At 42.5% G+C, this 22,637-nt stretch overlaps 1 protein-coding gene across 1 annotated transcript in view; it reads right to left on the bottom strand.

The window, feature by feature from the left end:
• Positions 1-12,091: 12,091 nt before the first annotated feature.
• Positions 12,092-22,637, bottom strand: part of Nell2 (neural EGFL like 2) — a 301,332-nt gene continuing 290,786 nt past the window's right edge. The window contains exons 20-21 of the mRNA XM_052161466.1: positions 21,611-21,835; positions 12,092-12,733 (exon numbers count right to left, since the gene is read on the bottom strand). Of these exons, the coding sequence (XP_052017426.1) occupies positions 12,683-12,733; positions 21,611-21,835 (276 nt within the window). The 3' untranslated portion in view covers positions 12,092-12,682. The remainder of the gene's footprint in view (positions 12,734-21,610; positions 21,836-22,637) is intronic.

The raw sequence follows: 22,637 nt of genomic DNA on the forward strand, positions 1-22,637 counted from the left end.
TAATTTTCCAGGTTTGGGGGATATTACTATGAGCAGCTGGTTTGGAATATCAGCATAATACGTTGTACTAGTTTCTATTGCCGCTGTAACATATCAGAACCAATTTATAAACAAAACAAATTTGTTAGATGCTCCTTAAATCCAGGAAGCTGCTTGCCCTGCCTTCCCTAGATTCCAGGAATTTCTGAATTGCATGGCCTATGATTCCCAGAATAAGAACCTTTCTCTGACCTTTGTGCCCATGAGTCATCCCTTTCATCCTCTGTCCCTGACGCTCTTGCCTCCTTCTTTAGAGCCCAATGGGATGCCTCTCCACTTCAGGATCACTTATCTTTAACCACATTTGCAAGTCCTCGAACCCCCATCTTGAGAGGCCAGGCTGGCCTTGAATTTACTAGGTAGGCAAGGACAACCTTGACTTCTTGATCGCCCCCCCCCTTCCCCTCCCTAGTGTATAATTTCCTATGCCTAGTTTTATGTGGTGAACTTATTAAACTTTGGACTTCATGCAGGCTGGGCTAGCACTCTGCCACTCAATCTACATATTAGCCTTTACATGTCCCTTTTAATATGTAAGGTGACACAGTCACTGGCTCATGAGTTATAGTGTTATTTTGCTGCCTAAGTTCAGGGTTTCAATCACTGAGACCACCATGACCAAAAAGCAAGTCAGAGAAGAAAGGGTTTATTTGTCTTACCCTTCCAGATCGTAGTCCATCACTGGAGGAAGTCAGGACAGAAACTCAAGCAGGGCTGGAACCTGGAACGGGAGTTGATGCAGAGGCTATGGAGGAGGATGCTTACTGGATTGTTTCCCATGGCTTGCTCAGCCTGCTTTCTTATAGACTCAGGACTATCAGCCCAGGGATGGCACCACCCACAGTGGGCTGGGTCCTCCACTCTTGATCTCTAATTGAGAAAATGCCTTACAGCTGGATCTCATGGAGGTATTTCCTCAACTGAAGGTCCCTCCTCTCTGATGACTCTGGCGTGTGTCAAGTTGGCAGTTGGTTCACCTGACATATAACATCATTGTATGAAACACAGGGTTCTGTCATTTAACCTGATAGCAAAATAAGGCCTACTTCTCTTTAATTTTTTTTATATGATGAAGCAAATTAAAAAGCATAAAGTGAAAGCACATGATACATTTTGCCAAGCTATGACTCCTGTGAAGTGGAGTGGGATCAGCAGAAGAAACCGTACACCCCCTGTGCCAGCCACTCAACGCTGCCTCTGAAGAGCTGCACTAATGTGAGCACAGGTGGGTGTGATCCAGGAAAACAGAATGCTATTCAGATTTAAATTGCATACATCATTCCTCTGTTTAGAACATTAAACACTATACAACATTTTAGTTGGTGAGCTCTATGAAGATAGGCAGCGAGTCAAATGTGCCCTGTAGTGACTGAATCCTTTTAGAGGTTTTGAATTCTCCACTGGAGGATGTGTGTGGGCTGTGCCTAGGATTCCTGTACTCCAGAACTGCTCACCTCTCTTCACTTAGGATGTAAGGAAATGATCATATAGCACAGCAAGGGAGGCTGGGAAATGCAGGTTTGCTGTGTCCTAGAAAGGGGGATATGGGTGCCAGTTGCTTTCGCTTTGTTTTTTGATACTATGCTCTTTCTGGTGACCCGGACCAGATTTTCATTTTTCCTTTTCACTTTGTCACACCACAGAGATTAGATATTGCTCCTAAAGTTCAGCCCAGAGCCTTGGAGCTTGGGACAATGTAGGTTGTCATAGTTCTATGATTTATGATTTTCATATCTCCCCTGACAGCCATCATAACATGGTCACATTAAGAAAGGCTATAAAGAAACACTGTGGTTACTTGCCAGGATAATCCTTATGAGCAGGGGACATCCTTGGTACTCTGCTTCATGCACACTTTTAAAGGGAGACTTTCCCCCTTATGATTCCCACTCCCTCCGTGCCTCTAGCCTCTGGGAGCCTCTCTCTCTTTCTTATCGCACATCCTTCTTGCTGCATCTGGAGTGTCCTGTGACTTCCTGGGAGCTACACTGCTGTGCTTCATGCTGCTTCACTAGGGATTATCTCCCCGCTCCATAGTTTCTTCAGTCCATCCACATGGTTGTATATGATATGCAACTTCTACATTTTAAAAAACCCCACGGGCTGGGGAGAGAGTTCAGTCCACGAATGCCTGCCTGACAAGCAGGAAGATCTGAGTTTACCCCACGAGCCCAAGCAGAAAAAAAAAAGAAAGACAGAGCCGGGTGGAATGGCAGGTCCTTGGAATCCAATGCTGGGGAGGTGGGGTCAGGACTCCTTGGGGCTTTCTGGCTGGTCATCATAGATCACTTGATGAGCTCCAGGCTAGTGATGGACTATGTCTGGGGAGAAGGAGGGGGAGGAGGAGGAGAAAGAGGAAGAGAAAGAGAGGATGAAGAAGCCGAAGAGGAGGAAGAGGAGGAAGAAGAAAGGAAGGAGGGAAGGAAAGAGACCCAAGGAATGGCATCTGAAGTTTTCTTTTGACTTCCTTGTACACACACACACACACACACACACACACAGAGAGAGAGAGAGAGAGAGAGAGAGAGAGAGAGAGAGAGAGATTGTAGTCTATAATCAGTACTATGCCTGGTTCTCCTTAGGTCTCTTTCTTCCTCTCTAGCCATACAATCTTCTGCACACCCTTTCTCATGATGCTATCTCTGAGTGCCCTCATCAGAGCTGAACAGCCATCCAGGCTATACTTTGGGACCTGCAGAAGTGGGTGCATTTTGGGGAGCTGGAGAAGTAGCTGATTTTGTAGCCCGTTTAGCATGAACAATGCCCTGGTCAATATCTAACAACACATACATTGAGTATGATGTTAATACCTGTAATAGGGCATTTTGGAGGCAGAGACAATGGGATCAGAAGTTCATAACCAACCTTAGCTATAGAGAAAGTTTGAGACCAACCTGGTTTACACGAAATCTTGACTCATGGGAAGCAAAAAGAAAGTCCCATGCAGTGAGAAAGGTACTTCTGATAAGGCTGTGTCAGCAATAATTTGGTAGGCAAGGTATACATTTATTGGATGTTAGCTCTTGGGGAAAAGATTGCAGAACAAAATGAGTACTGTAGGGTTATTCGTGCTATCTGCATTTAGCAGGGCATTCTAAGAAAAACGAGGGAGGAGGGAATAGTCCACCACCATGCATTCAAAAATGAGTAGAAAAATAAGATGTCAAAAAAGGATTGCCTGCACAATCATCCAATTTGATGAAAGCTGTAGGCAGCTCTCTATGCAGTGACTCAGACTCTGCTCTTCAGGAAGTAGTTTGAAAGAACAATTTAAGCTTCCAAAGCTAAAGTATAAGAATATATTTAAAACGTGGGGGTTGGAGAGGTTGCTCAGTGGTATATCATGCATATAAATCTTACAGAGGACTAGAGTTCAGGTCTCTGTACCTGAGATATCAGAAGGTTTACAAATGCGTATAACTTTAGTCTCAGGAGGATCAAGTGGCAACAACATGCATGTGCATATAACCCCACACAGACACACATGCAAAAACATGTATATGTATATACATACATGTGTGTGTGTGTGTATATATATATATATACATATATATATACATATATATGTGTGTGTGTGTTATTACATCAAATGTATACCTATATATTTAAAAGAATAAAGTAGGGTTGAAAAGTTAAAGAAACATTAGAATTTAGGACAGAGCACACTAAATTTAGCTCCAAATACAAAGCAAGGATGGCTGGACTCCAACTTCCTGAAGACAGAACTGAGACTCCTACAGTGGGGAGTCTCTCGGGACTCCCTTAGGTCTAGAGCTGTCCAAGAGAGGACAGTCAGCCACCACAGATGTATCAAGCCAGCTGTAGGCCCAAGAGGATGGCAAAGGAAGGTCACGGGGCAGCTGTCACTCTCTCCCTCTGAAAGGTACCTGTCAGAGTGTATGTGACCAGAACTTAGGGAGAGCTCCTGTTCTATTAGGGAGTTATTTTATCCACATATTTTCTTCCTATTATTGGTCTGGATGTATTGTAGCTTTGGGAGTTAGGCATAGACCAAGAATAGCTTTTCAGATTTTTTTGTTTTGTGCAGAGCATAGTTACATTTGGATGCAAAGTTTAAAAATATGCTTTTCTTCACTTTGGGCCTCTTCAAGCTCATGGGATTCAACTATGAATTTTTATGTTTATATATAGGAAGAAAATAGCTGAGGAAGAGGGCCACCCTATAGGAAGACCAGCAGTCTCAACTAACTTGGATCACTACCCAGCCCTGAGATCTCTCAGACACTGAGCCACCAACCAGGCAGCATAAACCAGATGATATGAGGCCCCTGACACATATACAGCAGACGACTGCCTGGTCTGGTCACCTAATACTCAAGAGACTTGAGGCCCCAGGGAGTGGAGTGGCTTACTAGGGTGGAGGTGGGTGGGGAGATAAAATCTTAGAGACAGGGGAGGAGGCATGGGATGAGAAACAGTCAGAGGGAGGACCAGGAGGAGGATAATGACTGGAGTGTAAAAACGATTAAGTAGTAGTAGTAGTAATAGTAATGATAATAATAATAATAATAATAATAATTGTTATTATTATTATTATAGAAATGGAATCTCCAGGAGACCATGACTGCTGCCATTGCAGCTCCCCAGGGACCTCATGAGACCCCAGTGATCTGGAACACATCCCCATCTGAGGAAGAAATGGGTGAGAAGCTGTCTTACATCAGATCAACTTTCCAAGAGTTTCTCCAAGGTGCGGGGCAGAATTGTTCAAGTACTGTCCTCCCTTGTAAGAAAGACGGGATGATTGTTTTTAAAGACTGATGGTGGTAGCATGACCTCTGACCCTAGGCACATGATCTCTGACCCTAGGCACACTCCTTTTAAAAAGGCACAAAGTGACATGTTTGTTTATTTATTTATTTATTTATTTATTTGTTTGTTTGTTTGTTTTTGGTTTGTTTATTTTTCGAGACAGGGTTTCTCTGTATAGCCCTGACTGTCCTGGAACTCACTCTGTAGACCAGGCTGGCTTTCGAACTCAGAAATCCACCTGCCTCTGCCTCCCAGGGTGCTGGGATTACAGGCGTGTGCCACTTAAACTAACAGTAATAGCTCTGCTGCTGTGTTAATTACCCCTTGGTGATCTCTGACTTCTGTCCTGTCTGTGCAGAGTGAGGACTCACAGGCTACCTTTGTATTCCTACCTACTCAGCTTTGCAGTTAAAAGGACTAAAATAAAATCAAGCTGTTTTATTCATAGCATAGCCAAGACATCCTCCTTTGGAATTTCTGTGAGGATTGTTGAAATGATGTACAAAGACCTGTGCTTAGAAACATATTTACTACAAATGAAGCCCCAAATTACTAGAAAAATTCAATTTGTAGTAGAAAATACATGCTATTGGATTCTTTATGGAATAGTAACACGCCACTGAATAGGACCTGATTTTACAAGGAACTGAATAAGCTCCTAGAAGGATGATTTCATAAACACACTTGGGGATGATATGATTTGAATCTAAATGTATTCTTATTTAGCATTTTACAGTCGTTATGAATTTCAAGTATATCAGAAGAGATTGTTTGGTGGATTGGGGAAGGTGTATGTTTCTTCTCCAGGAGGATGGAGCTGTCCAGTGAGTGAGTCCTGAATTCAGGCATCAGCCTCTAAGTCTTTGACTAAACAAAATTCCTAGTGGAACCTAGTGTTCGAGTCTGTGTGTGATGTAACATAGCGTGTGAATGGAGCGTCTAGGGAAGCACAGTTGAGTACTCTTGTGAGGGCCAAACTAACTGGAGAAAGAGAGTTCTGGAAGGGTATTTGAAGAGGAGTTTGTTTGTATGGCCCGTGTAGGAGAATTAGTATTACATAAGTGAAAACTGAAATAACATAAATAAATATAAAATGTAAGGAAAACAGATTTCAGGTGAGTGTTCTAAGCAAGTGGGATAGAGGATCCTAAAGACGGATTCGTGGGATTACCCTTTCCAGGACATGCGTGAGCAGTGAGTTGGTGAGAGAATCTGAAATTTAAAGAACCATGAGGTTGAAATGAGTAAATGACCTAGAAGGGAACAGTTTACAACAGGTCCAAGTTCAAGTCCCAGAACCCATGGTGAAGGAGAAAGTTGACTTGTGGATGTTGTCCTGACACCTGTACCCATCCATGCCTTGCCCACATATGATCTTTCTTACACGCTCATCATATTACCTATGCAACCACAAACTTAAGTTGAAAAATTTAAAAATTATAACAAGTAAGCCATGACCCTGGGTTGAGGGCAGCTCTGTCAAGATGTGGCAAAGAGTTTCTACCAATTGTGAAGCAATATTTGTCTGGTTTGCACAAACAGCGAGTCATGGAGATATGAACCTAGTGTACCAAGTAGACGCGGTGCACGCAGAAATGGACAGTTTGCAGGTAACAGAATGAACTACTGGACTTAAATGAGTTCACATTAACACAGAAATACATCATTTAATGCCTGAAAAACAAATACCACACAGGACCGAGATGAAGTTGACCATGTCCTTTAGCAGAAAGGCTGATTGGAAACTAACTGTATCTACGGCTGGTGGTATTTTTCATGCTCAATCTCTTTGGGCAAGGGATAAAGAAAGTCGAGTCTGATCATACGGAGTGAGATGTTCCTAATGTCCTCATTGTCTAGTCTTGATAGCATCACATAAGGAAATTATGCAGAAGATAGGAGTTATGAATGCCTCTGTAACAGGGAAAGATGTTTGAAGGAGAAAAGCTGCATTTCAGGATATCCGTGTTATGTACATTTTCTGTTGCTGGCTAGATCATGTACGTTTTCCTGTGTTCAATAAGAAATTTGGACTTTTTTTCTTAATTAATATCTATACATGTCTCTTGCTCATTTCTCTATGTGATGATTTATAGGTCTCACCTTTGTCGGAATTTAAAATATATGTAAAGATATAGACTGATTCTAGGTACCAACTTATGTGACTTATGTGACTTATGTGACACAGGTTATTGGTTCATTTCAGGTAGAATTCAACAATGATTTTAACAGACAAACTGGTTTACATTATTTTCTTGCCAAAAAGTCAAGAATTTTGTTTTACATCTAGGTTTGTATTTCTTGCTTTTTCTTGTTGCTATGACAAAACTCATGACAGGTACGACTCAAGAGAGTAGGCTGTTTCTACTCCTTGCCTCAGGGGTGCAGTCTGTCCTAGCAGGGAGGTGAGACTGCTGGAGCAGCCCTGACCAAGACAGTGGCAGTGTGAGAAACCACCCCACCATACTGCTGCGCAGAACCAACAACAGGACTGGTTGTAACCTTGGAAGGCCCACCTCTAGCAACCTACCTCTGCTAGCTGGGCCCCGCCTCCTAAAGGTTTTATAACTCCAAAACTAGCATCTCCATTTGGAAACAGGTGTTCACACAGGTGATCCCAAGTGAGACATTTCAGCTAATGAGAATTTCCAATGACATGGATTTTCCTTGCATGACATTTGGATAAGTTTTATATTTTTTATTCTTCTCTAACCAATCGTCCCAGCTACCTTTCACTGCAACATGTGTGAGATATATCCACGGCGTGGCTTCCACGGCCTTGCTACATACATATGTATAAGCACAGACACACAAGCATCTTTCATGCGGCTGTCGATTTATATGTCCTTTGGTTGTGTGTCAGGCAAACCATTTGTTTATTTTATACACACATATGAGTGTATATGTAACACGTGTAAAATCTGTGACATTTTAATTTCTTCAACAATCTGGGTGTGTGGTAGAACAAGTCTCCACTGTCCCTAAATAGAAGTGTCTTTCAAATCAGTCTCTTGGTCCTCTGTTTTTCTATAAAAGTAACCTTTGAAAGAACTGTCTTTTTATTGTTCCTGTAACTACCATGGAAAGTGGCATTTTGTGGTATTTAGACTTCTCTCCTATTCCGTCACTTAATTGGAACTTCTTGAATGTTAAGTCCCTTTGGCTCTCATGCCGTTATCATCCTAGGCCAAACCACTAATATCTTGTCAGAAATACCACAGCACAAATATGCTCTGCCTCCTGCCTCGCACACTCCTCCCACCCCTGCCTGCTCTCACACAGCGCCTATAATGGTCTGTCAGAATGGGGCCCCGCTCTCTGATGCTTCCCATGGCACCAAGAGAACCACGTACACCCCTACAGTAGTCTGGGGGACCTGGCATGACCAGCATCCCTGCTCTGACCTCATCCTCTATGTGCAAGCATTCAGCTTGCTTGTTCTGCAAGGCACATGCAAGCTATAGTCCAGCATCTGTCCTGTCCACATCCCCACCCCCCAAGCTTGCCCTTCTTCACCTCTAGCAGCTAGCTCAGTCTCTCCTCATTCAGGTATCTCCTCTGCTGTTCATTTACTTCAGAGGTTTCTGATGGTCCCATTTGTACTACTCCCCCTGGCTATAATCACTGTCTCAACTTACATTCTTTTTACGGTGTTATACTGCGCCTATTTTTCTTGTCTTCTGACAGGGCACATGCTGGATGAGTGAATGCTACAGTCTAGGCTCTCTCACTCACGGTGGATCCGGATGCTCCCTGTGTTCTATACTGCTGCAGGGAAGATGGCAGAGGAGGCCGCCTCCCCACAGTGCCTAGACCCATGCCTGCCACAAAGTCACTAAAAGAGACTTAATGAATGTATGTTTCCATTTTTCTCCATAGGGTCATACATCATCATAGGATATATGTAACCCACGATCCCTCACCTTGAAAATAAATTAAAATTTTGTTGTTTTCACGTTTCTCCATTTCTTATAGTTTTGTTATGAAGATATAAAATTATTTAAAAATTAACTATCATTTCTAATTTGTACATAGTCATACTCTTGTTTCTTACTGTTTACCAAAGGCAAATGTTCTATTTAGGTAAGGCAGCATGCTTTAAATGCAACATTTTACATATGAGAGTCACATGTTTTGATATTTGTCATTTGGAACAAAGACGAATTTCAGAATGTCACGCAAAGCATCTATGAAAAACAATTCAACTCAGCACAAAGACTAAGGTTTAGGAGAGTTGTTCAAGGCCCCTGGCAGACAGAAGGAAAACTAGCAATAGCTATTCAGATGATCCTGTATGAACGCTCCAGAGCCATCTTAGCCCAGCTGCTCCCTAGCAGGTCTGATACTTAAGAACGTTACTCTGCAGAGGTGTCAATTCCTAGGATGGAAGATGGCATACCGATACAGAAAGGCCTGGATTAAACAAGGTCCCCTCTGCACCACAGAGGGGACCAGCTATACAGTGGCAGACTGTGCACGGAGGCAGGGAAGCCTCCCACAGCCTCCAAGGATGCAATGAGTGCTCTGCACTTGGCAAAACAGAACAAAAGTCTTGCTCGGAAAACAAGTTGCTTCTAAAGCTTACGTACTAGCTCAATGAATCTGGGATCACCCCATGCCTGGGATCTGCTGGCCTTCAGAGGCACTCTTAATTCATCAGTGACAGAGAGCTTGGCTAGATGAGGTAATGCTTAGTAGCTGAAGCTCATTTTTTATTCAGTGCACGTAACCTAAACTTTGTTCAACTGAATAATTTTAGGTCTCCAACGATCTATAGTATTGACTGCTGCTCTAGAGCATTGAGGCACTGTTCATTTAGCAAAGGCAACCTGTTTATCAATGTTGGGTATAGCACAGGTGTCCATATTGTTGGAAAGATGGCAGGGGGTACTGCTGGCATAAAACCAAATAAACCCATGGCTCTTTGCCAGTACGGAAAGCAGAGCAAAAGGGTGATACGGTAGTCATTAAAAGGGGGAAAGGGATACAATTCAATATGTGTTACTCATGACACAGCCATATCTGAATGCTCTGCACTGTGTTTAATCTCAGGGAAAGAGAACTGTGTTGATAGCACTACTAGCAAGGCTTCCGTCTAAGAGAGCCAGGTGCCTTCAGCTTCAATATATATCACTTTGTTCTCAGATTCCCAGAAAGCTGGAATAGCTCACCCATGGCATCTTCTCCAATTATCACAGAGTGAGGAACAAGGCATTAACAATCACTTCTTAAAGGGAGGATGTTCCTAAGGAACAGTTAATTATTGCTTTCAGGGCTCTGCAGATAAAATAATAATCTCCCTGGGGCCTGCTATTTATAAGTCTCTAGGGAGGTGATCACTGCGAGTGGATTTGCTGAACTAGCATCCCTGAAAAGGCATTTGTGTTCTCTTGGTATCGTGAGTTATCTTTCATCCTGTGATCTATGGAAAGCTGGGGTCTGCCAGACAGCAATAAGCTTATTGTCTTAGTTAGGGTTTTACTGCTGTTAAGAGACACCATGACCAAGGCAACTCTTATAAGGACAACATTTCACTGGAGCTGGGTCATAGGTTCAGAGGTTCAGTCCATTATTATCAAGGCAGGATTGTGGCAACATCCAGGCAGGCATGGTGCAGGAATAGCTGAGAGTTCTACATCTTCATCTGGAGGCTGCTAGTAGAAGACTGGCTTCCAGGCAGCTAGTGTGAGGGTCTTAAAGCCCACACCACAGTGACACACCTACTCTAACAGGGCCACACCTTCTAATGGTGCTATTCCCTAGGTCAAGCATATACAAACCATCACAAGTCTTAAGCAGGTTTCAAAGTGACTTAGGATTTGGCATTCTAGCCTTGGTCAACATGTATAAATAACTCATGGAATGTAGCCATAGTGCATAGCACATACACACACACACACACACACACACACACACACACACACACACACTTGTTAATCTCATGAAAGCAAGCAGAATAAATTGTTTCAGGAGATTTCAATAGAGAATCTCAATTATACATAATGAAAAGCATGTAAAACCTTCAGCTTAATGTCTACCCTCTTGGACACTAAAGTTCCTATCTGGCAGAGTAGCATGGCAGACAGAAAGGGAGACATCTTATAGTCTGATGATATTCCAAATTAAATATGAGCAGAATGCTGGACAGAGGCACTTATGGCGAACTCAGGAAATATAAAGACACTTAAATGTACATATGCAATAAATATTTCCCATGACACAGTTCTTAGACATGTGCACTTCCCGTGCTTGGCTGGTTGTTCCACAGCAAAGATGAGTTGGTGACGGAGAGTGGCTTCACTGTCCTTGCTGTGTCTTGCAGTGCTTATTGCCTGTCCACGTCATAGCTTCTGTTCCTGAAAAACACCTCTGTGCAATGAACAATGAACTTGACAATACCTGTGCTTCCTTTCCATACCAGTCAACCCACGGAACAAAGCCATATGACATTAACTTGCTCAACGGTACCAACCCAACTCCGATTATCTTCTTGGGATTCTGGTGTATGAAGTTAGTGTGTGATAAAATGGCCCCTTCTGACCCTGAGATAGATTTATATCTTGAAATATGTATCAAAATTTGAAGAATGTTTTCCCACACTCCTCTCTTGATGTCAGAATCCTGGGAGGAAACAGAGGGCATCTAATGTGGCTATTTAAAGAGTTTAAAGGGACCATTTTTAAGCATGTAAGTTGAAACAGGGAAGCCAGTAAGCAATGAAGCAGTTATCTCAAGGATGCATCAGCTACTTTTACCAGTTCTCAGACAGAGAAGCAAGTTTGTATGTAGACCCTAATGAGAGTCACTGGGTAGAGAAGGCCACCTACTAAGAGATGTAGCCTTCAGCAAAATGGCATAGTCCATCACAATGGCTGTCTGATAAAAAGCCACCCAGTGGGAAATAAAGCACAGTTGTTACCTTCTCCTCAGATGCTCTTAGTGTCCCTTAGTGTAATGTGATTGGAGCTAAATGAGAATCCAGAAGAAAGGGAAGCCATTAGCACTTTCTGTATGACAGTCCCCCATTACAGGGCGGGGCCACTAAAGTGAGACTGAAGGTCTGGAGACGGACAGAGCATTCATCTGCCCCCACCCCAGACTTAGATAGAGAGTTCAAAGAAAATCATCCTTCAACAGGAAAATAGCAGGATGAGTGTTCGTCATCAGCAGAGCCAAGAATCAGTTTACATTTTAAACCTTCTATAGAAAGCAGGACACACGCAGGAGGACACCGACTCGCATGGCGTAAGGTAAGAGAAATAGTTATTTTATTTTGCACAAGAACGAGCTTCTACTGAACAAATTCAACCAAATAATATTAAGTGCAGTAAACAAGGAAATGGGGGAGGTGACTTCTCCTGTTAGAAATGTTACATAACCATGCCTGTGCGTTAGTTATCATTACAATAGCTTGTTTCGGGTTTCAGAGTGCACTGTACAGATGCGCAGGCTTCGTGGATTCTGAAAATATAACTCACTCTGCCTCACGTCCGACTCTTTCAGAGAGGAGCCTTGCTGATTCAGGAAGAGTCTGAGATAGAACACGTCCCGCGCCTGCGGAGCGAGAGGCTTCCCCAGAGCCGATGGGCTCAGGCTTCTCATCCAGGGGTGAGGACGTCATGGCCTGCGCTCCACTCCCATTGCCTTATGAGATGGCCCCAGGAAGAGTAAAGGCAGAAGTGCCATCTTGTTTCCTCAGAGATGTTCCTCAGGCTCCACAAATCTCATAATCGACATCAGTCCATCCAGCCGTTAACTAAGTTGCATTTGGCTGGCCACACGTCACTTTTTATTTTTATTTTTTTATTTTTTGGTCTTTTTAAATGAGAAAACGTTCTCTGAACAGATATCTCCCATGAGGCAGTTAACTTCACAGCTCCTGAAGGCACTGTGGGTCCACCGAGCAGCACACATGGCCATTCTAGAGAAAACAGTAGAGAGGAAAGTGGACGTGAGTGTGCAAACTGGTCACAGATTCTCACACTTACTGATTGTGATTAGCACATGCAGGTGGCTGCATCCAGGAGGCTGTCATTTCCGCAGTCCTGGAAGCTGAATAATTAAACTGTTCTTAAGATGATTACTAAGGAACCTACCATTGCTCATTGACATAATCAGCCATCGTTTTTATAGCCTGTGGACATCTGCTTGTTTTACATTGGCACCTTTATTCATTCACAAATATATATTGAGTGAACTTAGATTACTAATGCAGACCCACTGACCCCAAGACAATACTTACGGTTTATCAGGAAGAAGACAGCAAGTACCAGAAATATATGATAAAGAGTATGGGAAGGGCTAGAAATGGGTTTGGAGAAAATGTTTAGATATCCTTAAAAATCAACATGTTTTCACACTAATCTTCAGTGTGAAGGTGTTGGAAGGTAAAGCATTAGAGAAAGTGATTTAGGGTATGAGGGTGGTGTCCCTTCCCCCATAATCCAAGTACTCAGGAGGTATATGCAGAAGGATCAGGAGTTCAGGGTCAGCCTCGGCTACTTGGTACATAGCAACACAAAGGCCAGCCTGGGTTATGTAAGATACTGGGAAGGGGTAGGGAAACAGATATATTCTCTCTCTCCTCTCTCTCCCTCCTTCCTCCGTCTCTCCTTCCCTCTCTCCCTCCTTCCCTCTCTCATTCTCTCCCTTCCTCCCTCTCTCCTTCCCTCTCTCCCTCCTTCCCTCCCTCCTTCCCTCCCTCTTTCCCTCCCTCTCTCTTTCCCTCCCTCTCTCTCTCCTTCCCTCTCTCTCTCCCTCCCTCCCTCCTTCCCTCCTTCCCTCTCTCCCTCCCTCCCTCCCTCCCTCCCTCCCTCCCTCCCTCCCTCCTTTCTTCCTTCCCACCAAATGAGGAGACAGTAGGAGGAGCAGGAAGAGCAGACATAATGGCTTGTCAGACTCTAGTTCTGCTACCACCATGATCTTGGACTTTGAAAATGACTTTCTCAGCCCCAGAGCTATGGGGAATACATTTCTGCCACCTAAGGTGTCCAGCTTAAGGGTTCTGATGTAGCTCCATGAAATAAACGGAGATACAATGATATTGATGCCGTCAACCAGGGAGCTCCCCCGAGGCTGGTGTCGGGGTAGACTTCCTGGAGAGGTGGCAGTTGAGGCCATGTAGACCCCGAAGGCACTGGCAGGGAAGGTGGACCCCACTCCTGTGGGGCCCCATGAGGGCTCTGCAGTGATACAGACAGATTTTCAAATCTTGAAAATCAACATCAAATACAAAAGCCCCCCAAAACTGATCTAAGTGGGAAGCTTAAGCCGCGGAAGCTTACGAAGCAGTGTGACGTTGGAAGGGCGGGGACAGGGAAATGGAAGAAACGTGCAAAAGGACTCATGACGGTATCAAAATAGTAAAGCTACAAAGAGGTGTTGCCACTCTCTCCCCTGGTTCCTCAGCTGTTTCTTTTTCTACCTAATAAATGACAGAGCCGGGGTCAAAGCAGGTTAATCTGTGCCTAATGCTCAGCTCTCTTCCAGGTTTCTTCTTAGAGGATGACTTTAGGGGTGGAAAGAGAATTATACAGGACAAAATCAAAAAATGTTATAGACAATTTTCTCAGAAGGTTTCTTACTATTCTGGCCTGTGCAGAAGCATTCAAATGAGGAAGCAAGCCAGTCTCCATCAAAGCAGAGTGCCACCTGGCAAAGCTCATCCTCATTCTAACTGGGTGTTTGTCAGAGTTCTTGCTCTGGCCCCACGATAGACCAGCATCCTCTCTCGGCCCAGCTGTGCCACTTACAGCTTGAACATTAAACTCGGAGGCAGAGGTTTTCTATCCCTAACCTTGTTGCTAGGATACACACAAGTTTCTCAAGCTGTATAGGCTTGAAACAAAAGATAGAGAAACTGTGGTAAAATCTCTCCTGGGTGCAGCTGGCATCAGGACTCTGTGAGGGAAAGCCTCACTGTTGTTCCCAAGCTCGCTTCCAGAAAGGACATATTTTCCAAAATCTTCTTGGCATGTTTTTCTTTGACCCTACTTGTATGCTACCCTGCTGTAGGAAAATGCACTACAAACTGTATCAAAGTTTCACAACTGGGAAAGTATTCAGTTCATACTTTAAAACTTAATGAAACATCACGTGGGCTTTTCAGCAATGGCAGAATTTATTCGATAAATTAACATGTGTGACATCTGGGAAACATATAAAGGTTACTGGAAGCTATAATGACTAGCAGGCAGGCACTTGGTTAGGATTCAACCTTAAAACAATAGGAATGCACCATGTAATTCCCTTTTGCTTGGGACTGACTCAAAAGTACCTCCTAGTCTGGCAGTCACACATGACTGCATCTCAAGCAGAAGTCTGGAGAAAGTCAGCAGAGAGCCCGGGAACTAGGAGATGGGTTTAAGATTGAGGAGAGACTGTTTAGAATCTCAAGGGAGAATGAAGGGAGCAGAGAGCCTCAGCTGGAGTGTTGGAGTGTGAGATGAGACATTCTGGAGGCTGAGGAGCTCTGTTCAAAATCTGGGCCTGCCTGAGACACAAAGTAATGATAACTCAAAACTTATCCCCAAAGTCTCAAAGGGCCAAGATGATGGGTAAAATACTGTCTCAAGCTTACAAAATTCACGCTCAATCTAAAATAATATTGGAAAAGATCCACCTAACAAGCAAAGAACAAAACTACCACAAGTGTGAGGATTGGCCATTACCTGACTGCCTGCTGGAACAAAGGGTTTTCAGAGGATTCCAAGAGAGTTAGTATCTATACAACATAAAATCCTATATACTGTAGCACTAATAGACACTAATACTAACACGGGAGAACAGGTTAGTCCTAATGAAAAGAGAAGCAGTGTGTGGCAATGATTCCAAGATGACTCAGAAGTAAGTCTCAGATGAAGACTAAACGTACCACAGACACCTTCAAAAATGTGCTTTAAAAGATGACCAGAGTCAATGGAGAAGCTCAGCATGGTGGTGCACACGTTTAGTCTCAGCACTTGGGAGGAAGAGGTAGGTGGATCACTGTGAGTTCAAAGTCAGCCTGGTCTACAGACTGAAACCATATCTCAGACACATATACAGACATATGGACAGATGGCAAGGATCAGACAAACTAAAATATAAAGAATTTTGTGGAAATTCAGGAATGAAAAGACAGATATCTGAAGTAAAGAATTCACTAGCTTGATTGAGCAGGTTAGAGGTGGCAGGAGCCAGTAACTGTGAAGAGAGCATGGTAGAAATGCTCCACCTATAAAACAGAAAGACCACATAAAAACAGCTTTACCTCAGGGCCATGGAATCATCTGAACAGAGTGTAACTGGAATCCTAGAAGACTAGGAAGGAGGAACGGGAATCTAAAAATGTCAGTGTGTGTCTGTGTGTGTGTGAGCGCGCGCGCGCCTCCCCCCCCCCCCCCCAGGCAGGGGAGAGACACACTATATGCAAAAAAACAAAAGTTTAAATGATGACTCAGTCAGAAATTATAAAAATGCAAAAACAATGAACATTCCCTGCGAAGGGTTGAGACAATCTGTCACACAGAACTTTATGTCCACTAACACATCTTTCAGAAATATTTTCAGATAAATGCGAGTAGAGACAGTTTCTCTCTCTAGGCCTACAACACAGACTTTCCTCTACAGACAATATAGAAGAGACAAAAGGGAGTTATTCAGGCTAAGGCAGAATGACCAGATGGAGACAGGTGTAGAGTGCCCGTATAAGAGATAAAGCGCAGCAGAAATGCTAAGTATCTGAACAAATAGAGAAATATTGTTTTATTCCTTTTCTTTAAAAATATGGATGATTAGATAAAAAACAAGGGCATGGAATCCTAAGAAAGTGTTGACAGACATATTGTATATGATCCCTGTGTACAAATAGGCTTATGATAAGTTACATGCTTACAACATTCTTATATTTTAATGACTTGTGTGGAGCTAAGTGCTGAAACAAATTGATACATATTAACATCTCTAGAAAACTAGACACTATCAATTGTAGCTTAAAATAAAGGAGAAATGTTCCTATTTCATTTATTGGTCAGTGTGGGAGGTACATGTACCATGGGGTGCACACGGGGCCGGAGGACATCTTGTGATACCAGGATCTCTGTTTCACTACTTGGGTCCCAGCAGTACATTAGACTTGGTGGCAAGTGCCTCTATATGCTAAGCCATCTTGTTGCCCCCTTCCGAAAATAAGATAAAATTTAAAATGCTAATAAAATGAAAGGCAGGAATGGACCAACAGGAACATAAGTAATAAATGGATCAATGACAAAAAAGGGTTGCTTCCCATTGTCAAAACTGGCCCTGAATGTGTAGAGACTAAAGACCCATTGTCTTTACTGATTAAAATTTTACTTTGAATTTTATACCAGGGGTTAGGATATAGTGCAATGGATTTGATCTCTAGCACTATAAAATATATTTGTGTATATATCATCTATCCATCTATCCACTATCATCTATCAATCATATCTATTTTATCTATTATATCTGTCTGTCTATTTACCTATATCTATCAATCTCTATCCATCTATCTATCTATCTATCTATCTATCTATCTATCTATCATCTATCAATCATATCTATTATTTATCAACTATGTATGTATATGTACGTATGCATATATGTATGTATGTATGTATGTATGTATGTATCTATCTATCTATCTATCTATCTATCTATCTATGTATCTATGATTTGTAATTTTAGAAACAAAGATACACTGTGGACCCCAGGCTGGTCTCAAGTCACACTCTTCCTCTTAGCTTTCCGACTGCTGGTATCATCCTTTGCAACTACCAATATCAGATAAAATTAACTTTGTCAACAATGAATATCCACAAGCATAAATGGCTGATTCAACAGAAATCATAAAAGCATACACACTCTTATGATTCCATCCATGATATAACATGAACAAATTAAGAAGAAACAGAATTAAGAATGTCAACGGGAAATAGATGCTACTTGAAAGTGGGCACAAGGATAGCACTGGATATATCATGCATTCTGTTTTATCAAACTCACAAAATTATGTGCCTGACTATGGACTTCAACAGAATATATATTTTCTTAATAAACATTAAAAGTGGCTGAGTGAAATACAGACCACCAGCATAGTAACCATATATAATTGGAACTGCTACAAAAAGGAACTGTTGTGTTACGGCAGTTACTACTTGGCACAGTGAACGTCCTTGAGGCCTTGCTGCTCCTTTGCTGTGGTTAGTGTTGAAATGCCACTGTGGTCGCTTTCATGCTGAACTCAATGCTAAGATCAACCCTACTGTGAACAGAGCTGGCTTATATTGTCGCTTGTGTCTTTAGGTTAGATTGTAAAGATCCTGGTTGGGGTAATGCATGACCAAGGTGTTTTGCTCATGGACATCAACAGTGCACAAGAATAATAACTTGGGCACATTTCTGTCAGCATTGGAAATTATTATGGGAAGAATGACTTATGAGAGTTTACATTTAAATTATTTAAACATTGAATTATTTCTTCTCTTATGTTAATAGCTGTGATTTTTAAAGAACTCTACTCATTTTGATTTATTTGTGGGGTAATGAGTGTTTTATTAATTTGCATATATTTCCAATCTGTCAAAAATCCAAGCACACACAACATTATAATGAACTCATCAAGAGACCTCTAAAAATCTAGGTGTGTGTCTGTGGGATTTACTTTGTCAAATGGTAACGTAGAGGCTCACTTTCACTCTTGTAGGTTCTAAGTACTGTTTAATGAAGGAAACACTTAGAAAGTCAGAAGCTTCAGTTTTAAGACCAGCCTTTCAGTTATTTGGACTCTTTGAGAACTGAGTTAAAGGGCCCTGATTCTCAACCCAGTGAAGATTTGCTCAAGCAAAAGAGTCTTCGCCTAGTCAGCTGGATCCATTGCTTACAGCTCTGGAATCTCTGACCCTCTGGAATCATAAAAAGTCTTGCTAGTAAGATTTAGGAAAGGATAATCCACTTCCAATTCCCATAGTTAAGTTCTGAGTAGAGGATGCCTTTTGGATCTTTACAAAATTAAATCTGATCATAATTCCAGAAAGATAAAAGAAGAAGAGAGGTGAGACAGTTCTGTGGGTGAGAGCTATCACTGTGCAGCCCTGAGCACCCGAATTCAAATTCCTGTCACCACATAAGAAGCAGGGCGTGGCCACATGCACCTGTAACTCAGAACTGTTGTGTGGTGGTACATGGCAGTCAGTGAGAAGGAGAGAGAGAAGTTTAAGGCCATTCTCTCTGCTACGAATTAAGGATAACAGCTTGAGATACGAGGCTCTGCATCAAAGGAAAAAATATTGTTGTCCACATATGTCGTCTGATATGGCAGTCAGCAGCCACAGGAGGCTGCTGGGTGAGGAAAAAATGGCTAGTGTAAGGAGGATCTGAATGGGGAAGTATTTAATTCAGTTATAGGCCCCACAACGTAACTCAAGACAGAAATCAGCTATACAGGAGCTTTCCGGAATGACTGACTGATTCTACAGGCCACACCCTTGGGATAACCCCACAGTGTTTCTAAACCTTTAAATTGTTGAGTAGATAATATTACAGAAATGATAATTAAATGGAGGCCATTTAATTTTGTTAGTTGATATTAGGTAGAATAAACAGATCTAAGCAGGGGAGACTGTAAAGAGCTTTAGTGCAGCTTCTAGGAATTTGGCATCTGTCACTGGGCTCGGACAAGGAAGCAGGCTCAGATAAGATCAGAAACAGTGACTGTGGGGCTTTGTTTACTACCGTGCTGAATCGTTATTACCTTATGTGATCTCTTCGTTTAATTACTATTTTGTGTGATCCTGTTTACACTTCGATTGATTATGTTGTCTTTGATCTAAGAACTGACCATGTTTTTTAGAATGGTATAAAAGCAGGCTGGAGAAAAATAAACCTGCTTCAACCTCAGTCCGGGCTAGAGTGATGGTATAATTTTGTCTAATTGTTTTTCTTCTTTTCAACCCCCCCTCCCTTGCTTGAGACCCTGTTGCCTGACTGAGCTGGCTTGCTCAGGAAACAAGAGGGGAATGTTCAGAACCAGAGCTCGGGACACTTCACTGTGGACAGTGCATCCTTCCGGTGCTCTGCCCAAAGCTTAGTTACATGCGCTTCATTTTAAAAATAACATAGGTTAATATCTTTGATAAATTTGGTAAAAATGAACATAATCTTATAATGTGCATTTACTAATAAGGCAGGTGGCATCACACGGTAATTTTTAAGAATCGTTAGTTACCACAGAAAATAGGATTCAACATCCGAACACACCTTCTGGAAGACACTCTTACCTGAGTCAGGAGTGCTGTGTCATTTGTAGGGCACTGGGTGACGGGAAATAACCCTTAAAAGCGTGCCTGTTTCCTGCAGAGCTCTACTTGATGTGACCTTTATCCCATTACCCATTAGATATTTTTGTTGTTGATGTGCAGAACAGCGATGTAACAATTCAAAGGAGTAAGAGGATTCATTATGATTAGTTAGATGACACACACACACACACAAATCTGTTGGACACCAGTGCTACAATGTTGACTCCAGCATGGTTGACTATACTGCGATCAAGCAGGTAGTCACACAGAGTATCCATTCTTGGTAACTTGCATTGGGAATGCTCTTCAAATTTGCTGGTGCACATGCAAAAAATGGGAAAAGTTCACCCAGAATCTCAACTGACAAACCTCTGTCTATGGAACGAGATGGGGTGTGGCTTTAAAGAAGATACAGCGGACGCCTCAGAGCTTCACCTGTTTCCGGTTTCTTTGTCCTGCTACATCAAGCCCTGATGAGAAATTATACTCAGGGAAGATGAAGTAAAGTGCTCTGTGGATAACAAAGGAAAGGCTCACTGAAAAGCCAGAGCAATGGCGGGCAGTGCTGAGCAGAATCTGACGTCTCTCTCTGTCTTGTTTAGGTCTTTAATATCATTACTTTTGTTTTAGTGTTCATCTCCATGTTATGCCTAGGAAGCACAAAGTGACATCACTAGGCTCTATTTTGGAGGGATATGAATCAAGCCACTCACAGTGAGCCCGTGCGGCCTACTTTGTATACATCGAAGGCAGTTATCAAGGTAAGCGGCAGAGTGCTGTTTTCCTATGAGAATAAAGTGTAAAATCTTTATAATGATTTTTGCCAACTGTACGAATAAAATATGATAAGCATCAGACCCTAAATTCTATTTTGGAGGGATATTAATCAAGCCACTCTTGAGCCCCGTCACAGTGAGTCAGTCCATGCTGCCTACTTTGTATATATTGCAGGCAGTTACTGAAAGAAGCGGCAGAGTGCTGTTTCCCCATGAGAATAAAGTGTAAAATCTTTATAATGATTTTACCAACCGTAGGAATAAAATATGATAAACATCAGACCCCAAGTTCTTCAATTTGGTGCAACTGACCACGACAGCCCAGAAACAACGCCCATTTTTGCCAGATTGATTTTCACTTTAGAAAATGCAATGTATCTACTTTGTCGATATATTTTATGGAACTCATAAAAGAACTAGATAAAAATCAATGGAATAATATTGTCTTCCATTATAAAAAGAGTGATGAAGCTGGCATGGCTCGCTACACTAGGACACTGAGTTGTGACTACTGCGCATGCTGGCGGCAGCACGGTCGCTCACCTGTACCTGGAAGACCGATCTCCAGTTCTCAAGGTAGTCAGTGTGGTACTAACAAAGATGACCGTTCTTCCACCTCTGCTTACAGGACACATACACACGCTGCGACTAGCTCCCTGTGACGGAGGTGTAGCTGCGACTAGCTCCCTGTCACCCAGGTGTAGAGCATCTTTACGGCCTTACCTTGCACTGGCAGAGGGTACACTCCGTGCCGTGCTTGATCCAGGAAGACCCAGTGAAGCGAACCACGTTCATCTCGTCCAAGCAGGTTTTGGTGATGTCATTGCGGATGGTGTCAGCCTGACAAGGATCGGTGACACAGCGTGGGCAGCACTCATTCTCAGGAAGGACACTGAATTCACACTCTATCTCCGGGCAAGCCAGGGGCCAGCAGTCAACTTCTCCTTGCTGCGAGGGAAAGAGGCAAGACGGATGAACCAGAGAGAAGAGAGACAAAGAGGAAGGACAGGATTGTGGTTTTAATACATAGGGCTTCAAAGTTGCGCATCTTCAGAGAATCTACAGAAGCCATACTGGATGCTGGCATCTCTTTTGTGATGGACGGTTAAACAGTCTTTGAGTAGTAAACAAGAATTGCACGGAAAAGCAAGAGCAACCATTTCCGCAAACAGTACAATGAGAACAACTCCATCTTCTCTAGGGCAAAGGGGAAACGCAGAAGACGTCTAAATGAAGTGTCTGGACCTTGGATGATGGCCTTGATATTCCCCTCTAACTTATTCATTAATCTTAAAAAAAAAAGGGTTATCCCTTTAAACCCTCTCAAAAAAGAAAATAAATACAAACAGAATTTGGCAGTTTCCTTGCTCAGTTATACATTTTTCAGAGGAAGAACTTTGAACACGTCACCCCAGAAACACAGCATAGAGTAAGACAGCACAAAATTTGATTTTCACCCCTTTTATTTCACATGGGAAACTGTGAGTTGGACCTTTAAAAAAAACAGTTCCCACCTGTTGGCTATTTTCTTTTTAGTTTTAAATCTCAAGGTTTCAGGGATGAAAGCAGCGTTTGGGCGCAGAAACCGACCTTATTCTCACGATTGATTTCTGGGTTGAAAAGACAAAGAGGCGGCGACATAAAAGCCGGCCCCTAAAAAATATCTGCACACAAACAGGAAGGGGCCTGGCCACGACTTCAAACCTGTCTTTTCTGTGACACTTTTCTACTACAAAGACACGTGCAACAT

The sequence above is a fragment of the Apodemus sylvaticus genome, chromosome 17 (assembly GCF_947179515.1).
Source record: "Apodemus sylvaticus chromosome 17, mApoSyl1.1, whole genome shotgun sequence".
NCBI lineage: Eukaryota > Metazoa > Chordata > Mammalia > Rodentia > Muridae > Apodemus > Apodemus sylvaticus.